This window comes from Chenopodium quinoa, unplaced genomic scaffold (assembly GCF_001683475.1).
Source record: "Chenopodium quinoa cultivar QQ74 unplaced genomic scaffold, ASM168347v1, whole genome shotgun sequence".
NCBI classification, from domain to species: Eukaryota; Viridiplantae; Streptophyta; class Magnoliopsida; order Caryophyllales; family Amaranthaceae; genus Chenopodium; species Chenopodium quinoa.
The window spans coordinates 924,202-938,126 of NW_018744100.1; the positions used below are offsets into that span (position 1 = coordinate 924,202).

The window sequence follows — 13,925 nt, forward strand, 5'->3', positions numbered from 1 at the left end:
TAATTAACATTCTACTAACTAAAGATCTCCACAAAACCACTTACTCTCTTCTCTCTCTCACATAATAATGTTTTATTGATCACAACATCTAATTAGGAAAGTTAAGAATAATGTGAAAAGTCAAAACAGGTAAACTAAAAAAATGAAAGTACTCCGTACTAAATAAACATACCGAAGCTAGGAATAGTAACCAAGAGTTTAGGTACAAAAGTGGAAGCAAGTAAAAAAGGCCTTAAAACCCTAGAACAAATCTAGGCCGTCGATCTAACAATCTCCATGAAACCCTAGGGTTTTTATCGCCCTCATTCTTCCATCCCCTCATAAACTCGCAGTCTACACTCTGCTGCTCTTTCGCGCTTCTCTCTCCCCCCCTTTCTCTCTCCTCAGCAGCTGTCTCAACAATGGTAAGCTTCACTCTCTTTCTCTCTCCTCTCTGTTACTATCGATCTTCATCTGACCGTGATTCTGTTTGTTTTCATTGAAATGATTGATTTGCTTTGGGTTTCATTTCTTCCCCTTTTTTGGTTGTTGGTTAATAGTTGAAATGGATTGATTGGTCTCAGATTGGTTGTTTGCCCTAGGAAAATTGAATCTTTTTTCAAGTATTTTGATTTACTGTGGAAATGTATAGTTGTTTAGTGTTTAATTGCAATTATAGTTATTGAGATTGTTTGAGATTTGATTTCAGATTTTTGCATTAAATTTGTAAGTTTTAAAATTTATTGGGGATGTATTGGCTGTTGTGAAAGTTTTCTAATTGAGAAAAGGGTTAATTTTAATGGTAATTGTGCTGAACTTTTACCCTAGATTTGTTAATCTTAACTGGGTATTATTGATGATCGAGAGTATTGGTTGAAATGCAAATTATGAAAGTGGTGCCATTTATATGTTTTAGCAATGTATTTAAGCCTATACATTTTTATGGACATTTACTGGAAAATCACTATTATGTGGTTTAGATTTTGTGGGTTATAAAATGTATTATGAAATTGTAGATTGTTAGGTTTGATTGCTTGATCCGTATGTAAGTATAGAGCCAGTGCACTGCTACTTTGCATTTCGTAAATATGGAATGTTACATTGGTACTTCGAATACCAATGCTATTGCTATAAAGTGCAATGATTTGTGTGCATATAATAAGCATGATTGCAGCAAACTTTATCACGAATCTCACTTGTTGCCCCCCGTTTTTCTTGTTATTAAGTTGATTGGTAGATAGTTGTATGATTTATGTTACAGCTTTGCTGATGATATAGTTTCCATGTGTTGCAGGCCTTTGTGAAGGCTCAAAAAACTAGGGCTTACTTCAAGCGTTACCAAGTAAAGTTCAAGAGAAGAAGAGGTCAGTCATCTAGGAGTCTCAGTTTCGCATTTACTTGTTGGAACCGTTTAGTATTCTTTTTGATTGTTTTTCTGAACCTAATTTTTTTCTCCTTTTATGTATCAATAGAGGGAAAGACTGATTACCGTGCCAGGAATCGATTGATTAATCAAGACAAGAACAAGTACAACACTCCTAAGTACCGTTTTGTTGTGCGATTTGTATCCTTTGCTACGCTACTAATACTAGATTAACTCTACACTGAATTATCACATTTGTGTGTTAATTTGATTTCATCTGTCACTTTGAAGAACTAATGCTCTTTTACAACTTTTTGTTTACATGATTTGCTGTAAGTTTTAGCCATCATACATTTTTCTAATTTTTACCCGAGAACTTAATTTAAAATGATTTTATGTATGAACTATGTCATGATGTCCATTTTCGTAGTTCTGCCTTAACATGTAATGCAGACTAACAAAGATGTAACTGCACAAATTATATCTGCAAGCATTGCTGGTGATATTGTTCTTGCTTCAGCCTATGCTCATGAGCTTCCCCGCTATGGGCTTGAAGTTGGCCTTACTAACTACGCTGCTGGTAAATATCCTTTTGTGACTTGTTATCCCTCATACTTATTTAAAATGCCTTACGCTGTTGCCCTGTTAGCTTATATATATGTCATTTGCAATTGGCTTTTTCAGCATACTGTACTGGACTTCTCCTTGCAAGAAGAGTCTTGAAGATGCTTGAGATGGACCAGGAATATGAAGGCAATGTTGAGGTAGTTAAAGGATCCGATCTTGTGATTAGTCTGAATATGCATAACCCTTCTAGTCTCTGATGATTTTGTTTGTCAGGCAACTGGTGAGGACTATTCTGTTGAACCTGCTGAAACTAGGAGGCCTTTCCGTGCTCTTCTTGATGTTGGTCTTATTAGGACAACTACCGGAAATAGAGTTTTTGGTGCTCTTAAGGTAAAGTTTTTATTCTCTTCTTATGTTTGTAGTTGGAAGGTGTCAGGAATACCCATTGTTGTATTGTAAATCTTATGTGATGTCTCTAATCCTGTTTAGTCTTAACCTAGGGTGTTTTGTCAATTTGATTATGTAACTTTATTTGCTATTCCAGTGAAATTTTAGTGATGGTGCGTTGATGTCATTTGTTCAAATTTGTTTAGGTTTAATGCTATTTACTTGTACGGTAAACCCATTGAATTTCTCAAATATATTGATACATTCTCATCACGGTGTTGCTGCTGTGCAAGTTCTGATTTTGACTAATATCAGTGCATAGTGTTCGAAGGATATTGATATACCTTGTTTGACCAATGCTCTCTATTTTACAGGGAGCACTAGATGGTGGTTTGGACATTCCACACAGTGATAAGAGGTTTGCTGGTTTTGCAAAAGACGGCAAGCAGCTTGATGCTGATGTCCACCGCAAGTACATCTATGGTGGACATGTTGCTACTTACATGAAGGTAAGGATTGAGATTCAGTGTTCTATTATTATTGTGCACGCTTCTGAGTCTTTTGTGGCTCTAACTCCGATGTTTAATGTTATAGACTCTCATGGAGGATGAGCCTGAGAAATACCAGTCTCATTTCAGTGAATACATCAAGAGAGGGATTGAGGCTGATAATTTAGAGGCTTTGTACAAGAAGGTTCATGCTGCCATCCGTGCTGATCCTAGTGCCAAGAAGTCTGGCAAACAGCCACCAAAGGAGCACAAGAGGTGAGTGTTGCTGAAGGGTTTTTTTTTTTTTCTTTTTCTTTTTGATATTTCCTTTCCCTTGGCATGTGGAGTTCACTACATGTGTATTATTATTAACTTAATAACTTTTTGCTTCAGGTACAATTTGAAGAAGCTGACCTATGATGAGAGGAAGGCTAGCTTAATCAAAAGATTGAATGCCCTAAATGCTGCTGCTGGTGGTGCTGACGATGATGAAGAGTCAGATGAAGAATGAAAATTCCATCGGCAGGCATATTAGGCAATTATGAGTTTTTGTTTCATGCAGTTCAACTTAGAAACATACATTAAGTTTTGTTGGGATCGCTTACATTGGCATTTTTGCAGGATCATGTACTTGTTAGATCTTATGAGAAGTTTAAGTAATGACAGAATGGAACTTCAGTTATTTGCCCTTCTTTTCATTGAGATTTTCTTGTTGTTTGATCAACTTATTATGGCTTTGGCGTATGTGGTTGGTTTGCTGTGCTTGGTGAAAATTGAGGTTTATGTTGAATATATTTGCTTGTTAATTTGTGTTTTTGACAAATTGAAGTTGAAAATAATAAGGGCAAAAAAATGCAGATTACAGAATAAATTGGCATTGTATGTTGTAAATGTTGAAGAGCAAATATATCAAGTTACCTAGCAGAGCTCAATAGAACTCAATGCTTGCCTTTTCTTCTCCATGCGTTGCGATTTTCTCTTCATCATCTGGTGAAAAACATACGTTCAAGGTAGCTTATAACCTGTATAAATGAAAAGCATACGAGCTGGTCACTATCACGAATGATTCAAGCTTGGCTAATTTTGTACTCCGTATTATTGTATGTTATGAAGTATTTGCCCAAGTTCACTGGTAATCCACCTTACTGTTACCTAAATATGATCATGTTAGAACAATCGGGAGATAAGGAATTTGCAAACAACTAGATTAGTGTGTTAAATTTTTTGATTAGACGATATCTTGGATTGTTGCATGATTGTAAAATTGTTGTGAAATTTGTTAGTGCGTCCTTTATTTAAGATGTATATGCAATATGCCACCTATATTTGTTTTTAAAAATGTTTACCCTATTTACAATATTCCACAACTACGAGTCTGATTACAATTTGATGTCTCTTTCGAAGCAAAACAGAGGGAGTACATTACATCTCTCTCTAGCACATTACTTTGTAGTAAATATGACAGCAGGAATTTTTCCAAGAATCTACATTGATCTTCACTTCGAACCTAAAAACATTTTCCATTACCTTTAAATGCAGTTACCATTGATCTTCAGCATGGAATGCAAAAAACATCCATCCAACAATAAAGTGAACTAAACACTTCGAAAGTGAAGAAAAAGAAATATAATTTACTAAGATATACTCGTTGCTCTACAACATGAACACCTTATACCCTCACAATAAGATAAAAAGATATTGATCTGTAAACTGTTTAGCAGGTATAAACCTAATCTTCACTTCGAACCTAGCATCGTAATTCTTCTCATACAATCCATCTATTGTACGACACATAAGTTGAAATTAGTTTTAATGTACTTGGCATGGGTGGAGTAATTTGGTTAGTCCATGAGCCTTTTAAGCATGATGTTCCATGTTGTGAAATCCAGGGAGGAGGGAGGTAATGAAGCCGAAAACTATCATCTGAATCTCTTTAACTATACCCCACCAATGGTTGCCTCCTTCAACTCCGGCCTCCGGAGCAGCTTCATTTTCAACAATACGTTCTGCACCACCTGCCGCTGGTAAATTATCATTTTCTGCACCAGGTTGTGCATCTGTTGCAGGGAAGTTAATGCATTGCACACATCAGTAGAACATCAAAAGTCATAATAGAATATCAGAAAAATTAACCAGTTGAGGAAGTACAGATAGGATTGTTAGTAATAATGTTCGCACAAAACTCCAATACAAGGAAGATAATTCACGTTAAAATTCTTACTGAGTGTTGATTCTTGCTCATTAATTATCTTATCTCAGCATGATTGACTTCAAATAGAAGAGTTGATCTTTGAGTTTAACTCGCCGAATACTATTCTTAATATAAGCTGACTAAGACCTAAAATGAAAATTCATCTCCTACATATTACTTATATCATATGAAATTAACCTCCCATAAACGATTTTGCCACAAATATGCAGCCCTCATGGAAAATTGGAGAGTTTGGTTTTGGTGGTTCCACTAATCATTTTCTTCACATACTCTTTACATATACCCACAATAAACTCCCTTTGTATTATTCTGTATCCTATAAAGTATAAATTATAGTCCAATATATATAGGGTTTTGACGTGTATCCAACTTTGGGACTCCACAACAATCCATGTCTATCAGTGGCCTTCATCAGCAAACAATCACAAGTCAAAGGGTCACATAGAAGCTTCTTACCGAATACATCGTTCTTACTTTGCTATATGATATGATCTTGTTCACCCAATGGACAAAACAAAGGCAACGACTCTTAAGGGTCAATTCAATGGCAAAGAGCCAAAGACACTAAATCCCAAGTTAAAAATTTGTTCAAAGTCTTAACAAGAATTTCACAATTATCAGTCCCTACTTTTAAATAATAATGACCCCTTAATATAAGGTTACTCGACTAATATAAACCCAAAAAGATAAAAATTAAAATTAATAGAATTAAATTCTAATATTCCTAATAAACAACAGTACTAATCAGACTATCAGAGTCCTAGCTTAAACCAACTAATGTGAAAGTGCTCTTTTTTTTTTTCTCCAGCTAATTCCATGAACTGAAATGTTTACCACAATCCCAAAATTGCAATATAGTAAGATCTCCTTCCCCAGTCCCCACTCTCCCATGAAACAAATTACTTACTCTACTAAATCATCTTCTTACTCATCTGACACTAGTAATCACAATCTAGAAAACAGCGTTTCTAGCACCTTCATTACTATTCAGCATATTTGCTTATCATCTTTGAACCTCTACTATTAAGTATGAAGCTATTTGTATCCTTGTAAATTATTCAAACACAATAGCCTCAATATTCCTATGCATTTTAATCCCAGGGAGTATGAATACTATCTGATCCAATATCTCCCGATACCATCACTTAATACAACTTGTGAACTGCAAATGCTCCATTGAATCCCATGCACTCATGTAAAGATTGGAAACCCCCTCCAGATTGGGAAGGGAGAGGGAAAGAAAAAGACCATGGAGAAAGAAAATGTTGTCTATTTTATAAATGACAAATGATAATTAAGTAATGTATGTTGCAAAATCAATTCATCAGAAAAACTCTCAATTTTTACACTATCAGTGATTCAGTGCTCAAGCAGACAAAAGAGCATCACATCTAGACTTGATGTTACCCTTAAGATGGTCATGAAACAGATAATCATCAAGGGTGACATTTTTCTTCAACAATTATCACCCAAAATGCATGCAATGTGCAAGATTTCTAAAAAAAGTACATAGATTACCAGCAGCAGCTGCAGCATCATTATCATCCCCTTGTCTAACAATTGGGTCAACCCTGGCAGCAGGCCTTGGTGGCCAGGGAGGAGCGGCTGCCCTGTGCATTGCTTGTGAAATCCAACGCATAAGTGGAGTTAAAGCTCCAGTCTGGTATCTGCAGCACCCCATCACAAAGGTTGAGTAACGGTAGACTTTTTATGTGAAGAATTCATATTAATATAATAACTGAAGAGTGCAAGGAGAGGTATCCTCAGAAGGAAAATGTGCATGTGGACAAACACACAAACATGCACACAAAAGTTTGGTACAACAAATCTTTCCAGTCTTCTGTGAGTGATGATCTAAAAAGCTAATTCAGTTTAAACATAAAAGCACAGAACTTTGAGATTAAATATTTAATATTAGACTTAAGTGAAGCTGCATTAGATAGAGACCCATAACTGCAGTTTTTATACTTACAAGTAGACGATAAATGCAAAGAACACAAGCAGAGCAAGCCTTTGTCTTGATCCATCTTGGTTAAATATAAAGATCACAGCTGCCAACTTTAATATGAGCAGCAAGTCAAGCTGAAATGCGATCTGAAATCTCCGTACAACAATTTGTCTTTGAGGTCCAAGCTGAGGTTGCTGTTGCTGTGGCTGCTGCTGGCCTGCCTGGCTTTGTTCCCCACTACCAGTTCCAGCCTCAGAAGTGGCTACTCTCCTGTTACCATTGTGCAATAAAGTTATTAGGTTATGCTGTATCATCTCTCATTTCTATCAAGTAGAACAGAACCATTCCACCCCTTTTATAAGTCTACAATCTAGATCTCCCACAACCCAATTTTTTCATTTATATGAGCATACCTTATTATTGTCTCAAAACTAATTGTCTAGATCTCTAACATCAATCATCAGACTCTCAGTTTGATAAATAAATAACACACATTGTAATATTACTCTAGCAAAATCTAATCAACTTACGAATGCTGAAGACTCTGGAAACACAACAAATAACGAACAAAAATCACTTACTTCAAGAATAACAGAGCACCACGTGTAATAACTAACTAATTAAAATGATAAGGAGACCAGATTCTACATCTAGTCTAGCCAAACTGGTAAAGTCAAAAGTGTAAATTGATACATTCATAATATAGGATTTATACACACTTCAGTTGTTAAGCCTGTACACCTCTTGCTGCAAATAAAATTTAGGGGAAGGAAACTGAGATGTCAAGTAGGAATTCGGTTAAACAGAGATCCAATATTCAGCTTAATCACCCCTTCGGCCCTCCTGTACTCTCTGAAGAGAAAATTTGACATCCTTCAAAGGAAAGAGATTGGACTTCAGCTACTATCGTAGCTCTTCATATTTTAGCTCCTCATTTCTAGAAAGTACTCTCATTAATTATAAATAAAACCCGAAAGATGAAGAGGTTTAAACATAGTCATCTCCAACCCACCCACCCCCCTTGTATATTCCAAAGTTTAGACGGTGTAAACAACACTTTTGCTTTGCTACCATTATCTCTTACCATGGACAATTCTGCCAAAAACATTAGAATGGTTACCTATTCCCCTGATCCTCTCTTGTTGAGGGGACTATTCCACTTACACTCAACTTATAAACTAAACAATTCTATGCTTATCACACATAAGGGTATATATATAACAAATTCAAAAAATGTTGTAGCAGAAGTTACAAAAATATTAACTAGTAAATCAAACACTACCAAGCTTGAAACATTCCAAAATCAATACTTACGTTGGTGTGCTGTATGTAAGAGGAATGAGAGTATTAGTGGGAATCCCGGTGACAGTTCCCATAAATGGAAGCATCGGAACAGCATAAATGCCTGGTCCACGGTTATTCTGCTCTGGGTTCTGCGCATTAGCAATACCTGGAAGTAGTGTGGGGTACATGATTGGTAACATATTGACACCACCATGTTGTAGAGGTGGAAAATAAGGGAAATTTGGCACCTGAGACAACATGTCAACTACAAAGTTAAATAGCGTGACAACAAAGTGAAACATCGAATCATGATGATATATTCCAAACAATAATCAGCTCACAAAGAAAAATCATAAAAATTCCATAAGAATCATAAACATGATATAAACATTCACACAAAATTGAATTTTTAACACAAAGCACTTCTGGGCAAAATGTTCCCAAAATCCCACATATAGGTATACTAATCTTCCTATATATCAAATTTCAAAAAACTTTAATCAAAAGGGTATAATTCCTTCAAAATGGAGGCAAAACGAAACGCATTCAAGGGAGTCAGTCTATACTCTTCTCCACTTTGCACAATGATCTCTTGCAAAACTAAGTTCCCCATTCATTAAGCAAAATAACATACATCAAAACCCTACAACAAAGCCTTAAATTCATCATAAATAATAATTTGCATCAACATCTCATATTAGGAAAGTTAACTCTTTTTGCTTATATGAGCGGAAGCAAACTAGCTTAATTGGTTAAAGTCTTGAGCTTCGTACCCCATGATCGAATCCCGAACCATCTACACTCTCTGCACACCAATATAAACTACGGATAGCTAACAAGAAATCCTTAATTTTAGAGAATTAACATAAATAAGCAGAACATAAACAATTTACACCCAACAAATTAAAAAAACATAGGCATTAAACCTAAAGCCAAAAAAGTTCACAAATTAACAAAAAAACATACTTAACCAATCAAATTAACAATGAAATTAAAAATCAAAACCCTAAAAACAGATCTTAATCAATCAAAAAAAAAAAAAAAAAACAAAATTAATCAGCAGTAGAATAAAACCTGAGGAAGTTTAAGATCATCTTGAGAAGGTTTAGGTGGAGGTGACGAATTGTCGGAGATGGTGGGCTGATTATCGGAGTTTTCCGCCATTGTTGTTTATCTGATTTTCTCTCTCCTCGGTAATAATGGTACCGGCGATCACTGACTTCGCTTCAATGTTTTCGCTTCGCAACAATTTTTTGATTTTTTTTTTCTTTCTTTTTCTTTGGGATAATTTGGTAGTACAGAGTAATTAGGAAAAGGAAAGTAGAAAGTAAAAATAAACGTGGAGTTTAACATGGACGCCAATGAATTATTGCCACGTAAGCGAATTTGACAATAAAGTTGCCACGAAAGCAAATTTGACAATAAAGTCAACAAAATTTGGGTTGGGTTTGGTGACCATAAAAACCGGGTCGGGTGGATTGAGTCATATTTAATATGACCCATATTATGAAAGTATGTCTAAATTTTAGACAAAAAAGATGATGAGATCGATCCCAAAATCACTTGAAATCGAAAAAGTTTTAACCATTTCAGTTATCCTTCACTCTTAGGCTTAAGGATCACCTAAAATCGGGGAAGTTTTAACTACCTTAGTTATCCATCACTCTCGAGCTTAACTCAATATTTGAGTTAGAAAACACTCTCATCTACGGAGTATGTTACATTATTACGGACTATGGAGTGTACCGTTGCTCATATAGTCATACTCTCATACTCATGGAGTTGTAGACCGCACCAATGTTAGTTGGCGACTTGACGTTGTTCCATGGACCTAGCCATTGTTGCCATTGTTAAGGTTCAATTTTTTAAATATTTTTTTAAAATTATATATGAAAACAATTGGTTGATAAGTTGCTTTTCTGATCCATATAGTTTTATTTAGATTTTTGGATAAAAATTCAATTAAAAAGATATTTATCAAATACATACGAAGTATATATTTGATAACTCATAGTTACGAAGTATTGATAACTCATAGGTATGAAGTACTAAGTATAAATATAAAATTATGTTAGAAGAATTTGACGTATAATTAATTGATATTTTTTTGGCAATCTGATTTTCCACTAATTGAGAAGCATGGTTTTTAACGAGAATCAAGATCTAGTTTGGGTTGTTAGATCTCTATAATCACGCGATCAAGATATCACGTGTGTCATTTATAGCATTGTTGTAATTTTGTAACATTCCAAATTACTCCCCAATCCCCTTTACTTTAAATTTTTTTCATTTACTTTTGTATCAATTTAATTTATTTATACTGTTTTTTCTTTACTTTTAATCAAAAGGACAATATATGTTCCTCAAAAAAAAAAAAAAGACAATATATGTCGAATAATTTTAGAGCAAAACTAGGTTAAACCCGGTACAATAGATGCACGGTTATGCAATAATTTTATTGACAAATAATGAACAATTTCATATTTTAGAAAGTAGTTTATATTCAATGTAAGCCAAATGTAATAATGAACAATTTCATATTTTAGAAAGTTTAGTTTATATTCAATGTAAGCCAAATGTAATAATGAACAATTTCATATTTTAGAAAGTTTAGTTTATGTTCTTTTATAAAGTAATTTTCTTTTTAGCAAGTATTATTGGAGGAAGATTTTTTAAAAAGCAAGTATTAATGGAGGGGAAATTTTTAATATATTGTTGCCAAGTGTCCCTCTTGGTTTTGCCTTTAGTATTATGTAATGTAATAGATAGATAGATGATTTAAGAGTTTGTTATCAATGTTGTTATTCAATTATTAATTAATAATTAGTAGTATGATTTTATTTCATTTATTTATAGTCAAAATGTTGATGGGTTCAAAGTTTTGCCTAGTTGGATATTTGGTTATAAATTAGTACACATTTTATCCAAATGTTTTTCATATTGTACTTTTGATGGATGAAATTATTTCTCAATTTTAGTTCTCATAGAACTTGGTTAATTTCTTTGTTAAAATTGTTAAATGTTAATTGTTGTTCATTCAACTTAAAAGTGGGTGGAGAAAAAGCTTGTAAACGTAAATCAAATTAATTGAGAGAACTTGGACCCCTTTTCGACATTGCAATATCACGAAAATGTCAATATAGTAATGTATTATTTTAATAGTCAGATCATAGGGAGTTAACCGTCCAATTCGATTCTCATCCTACGTTATTATAAGCTATATAGTTCTAACAAGCTCGATGGAACTAAACTAGGTTCGCTCACTAATAAAAAGCCAAAAGCCTCAACTATCCTTGTCAATTAAAGATTAAACTAGTTAGTGACCCCGGCAATGTCCCGGGTTTAATTTTTTTGATGATTGTAGATATAGTGATAATTCAAATTTATAATTTTTTTTTTAATTATTACTCTGTATTACACAAATTAAGAGAATCAATTCATGTATATGACTATAAAATTTTATTCCACAATGTTTTTTTGCTAGAATTTTCTACCTAGAATTTGAAAGATTATTTCAAAATTTTAAATAGCATATATATTGAAAATCAAAGAGCAATAATAATAAAATCCGGTAAATGCAAAACTAATAGTTAGAGAGAGTAAATAACAATACCCTTTTGTTGCTTATCCTACTACACCATCTTTTTTTTCTCCCCCCCCCTCCCCCTTCTCATGGTCTCCCTACCATACTTAATTGCTAATTCTCACATGCATTAGGATATTTTATTTATTAGGTAAATTATATAAAGAGTCCTATCTATGTCTCATTTTTTTTCATCTTGTGATGCTTCTACGTTATTTGCAAGGAATTGTTGTTCTTCTGCATCTTCTCCTTGCATAGGGTTATTTCCAGAGTTAAGAAGCTTCTTTTGTTTAGTTTCCCTGTCAAAATCTTAAACACACACAGGAAACTTAAAATTCACAACAACAAAAAAGGCTCAATTATGTTCAAAATCACAAACTATCATGCAATCATCACTTAATCATATGAAATTCAGCTCAAAATCAATTCGAGAATCACTCTGAATACTTCAAGTACATAGATTAAGGTGATCCACTGTCAAAAAATCCACAGAATTACAAAAATTCTACAAACACCTAGTTGATATACTAATGAAATTAACTGACATTGTATTATAGGCATGCACATCTAATCACAGAAGGTAAGATGACAATATAACAAACGATCAACTTGTGTTTTTAAAAAAAAGTGTAGAAAGTCAGATTAGAACAACCAATACAAAAATTACCTTTCTTTATTCTGGTTTTCTGAATATGATCAAAGACATATTTTTTTTATCACTACACGACAATAGCTACCGCCACAAATCAATAAAATGTGGATTCTTTGTGAGCGAAACACCTTTGCTAGATCACTCGACCGTAATAACTACAAACAAAAATCAATGAAATATGGAAACCCCTCAAGTGTTAAGCATAAAAAGAGATGAGAAAAGTATAAATCAATGTGAATTGTCGCCTGTTATTCTATAGTCAAATCGCTCGGGAGGCTGGGACAATAGCTACGATTGATGACACACCTTCGTTGCATAATAGATCACTCCACCACGACGGACATGACCTTTCTTTCCTCTATAACGTTGACCACCAATGTATGAACACCGCGAATCTGATATTGTTTGGAGTTTTCCTTGGTTGAGCCATGAAGAATCCATTTAATTTTGATAAAAAAAATAAAATAAATTAGACTTTGGGACTTTATGTGGGTTGCTTTTGTTTCGTGAGAAACAATGGATTCACAGTGAGTTGTTAGGATAAAGACTGAAAACCAATTTTTTTTTTTAATTTTTTATTTTTTTGAAAGAAAACAATCTTTTAGTAATAAATTAAAGTAGATGTTGGAAAAAGAAGTCATATAATATGCACATTTTATAATAAGGTAATGTATTTATTTATTTATTTTTTTTGTTTTTTTTTTTCGGGAAGGTAAATGTAATTGGGTATATGATTAAGGGTTTTAATTATGCCTTAATGGTATCTTTTTTGTAGAGACATTGCTATTTTAATAGAGTGAAAAGGTTTGATGATGTGGCTAAATAAGGAAAAGAAAGTGACACGTGTCGGATTGGAACTCCTTGCCTTTGAGTTTTAATAATAACTAGTACGTGCCTCGGGCGTTGCCCCGGATACCCATTTTAAAGAGTGTACTTGTTTGTGGACATATTTTGTATTATTATAATTATAAGTATAATAATAATAATAATAATTAGTATTTATATATTTTTTTAAATGTTAGATACAAAAAGAGAGTAGAAATACTATCTATTATTCTTTTTTCACGTTTGTTATCATTTTCTGTTTTTGTAAGTTGCACTATATCCACTTGGTTTACTATGACCAATGTTTGTGAATTACACACACACACACATATGTCGACATATGTGTTAAGTTTCAAAGTGACGCTAAACTAACAGAGGGGGTATAATTTTTTGAAAAGAAGAGTGAGTCGGTAATAAAAAATAAAAAATAAAAAGTTAAAAGTAATTTTTTTTAACACGTAAAATCAACGCATTATATATTTTTATTATTGGCCTAATTAGACCATTTGTAATAATATAGGCCTGGTAAATAGGCTATGGAGGCTTTGTAAAACCCGTAAAGTTCTAAGACCTTGCTAACATTGATTTGAATTCAGTTTAAGATTCTCTTGTATTATACACTTTTTGTGTGTCCTAA

At 33.6% G+C, this 13,925-nt stretch overlaps 2 protein-coding genes across 2 annotated transcripts; one reads left to right on the forward strand and one right to left on the reverse strand.

Moving 5' to 3' along the window:
* Positions 1-248: 248 nt before the first annotated feature.
* On the forward strand, positions 249-3,508 carry LOC110692304 (60S ribosomal protein L5). Its single transcript, XM_021869309.1, has 9 exons — positions 249-404; positions 1,274-1,343; positions 1,452-1,543; positions 1,796-1,922; positions 2,027-2,106; positions 2,183-2,299; positions 2,671-2,805; positions 2,891-3,060; positions 3,178-3,508. The coding sequence occupies exons 1-9, from the start codon at positions 402-404 to the stop codon at positions 3,293-3,295; spliced, it is 912 nt and encodes a 303-aa protein (XP_021725001.1). The 5' UTR covers positions 249-401; the 3' UTR covers positions 3,296-3,508.
* Positions 3,509-4,279: 771 nt separating this feature from the next.
* LOC110692305 lies at positions 4,280-9,577 on the reverse strand. The gene is made up of 5 exons (XM_021869310.1): positions 9,303-9,577; positions 8,259-8,476; positions 6,969-7,214; positions 6,515-6,663; positions 4,280-4,841 (listed from the first exon to the last, which is right to left on the reverse strand). The coding sequence occupies exons 1-5, from the start codon at positions 9,390-9,392 to the stop codon at positions 4,642-4,644; spliced, it is 903 nt and encodes a 300-aa protein (XP_021725002.1). The 5' UTR covers positions 9,393-9,577; the 3' UTR covers positions 4,280-4,641.
* Between the last annotated feature and the right edge of the window lie 4,348 nt (positions 9,578-13,925).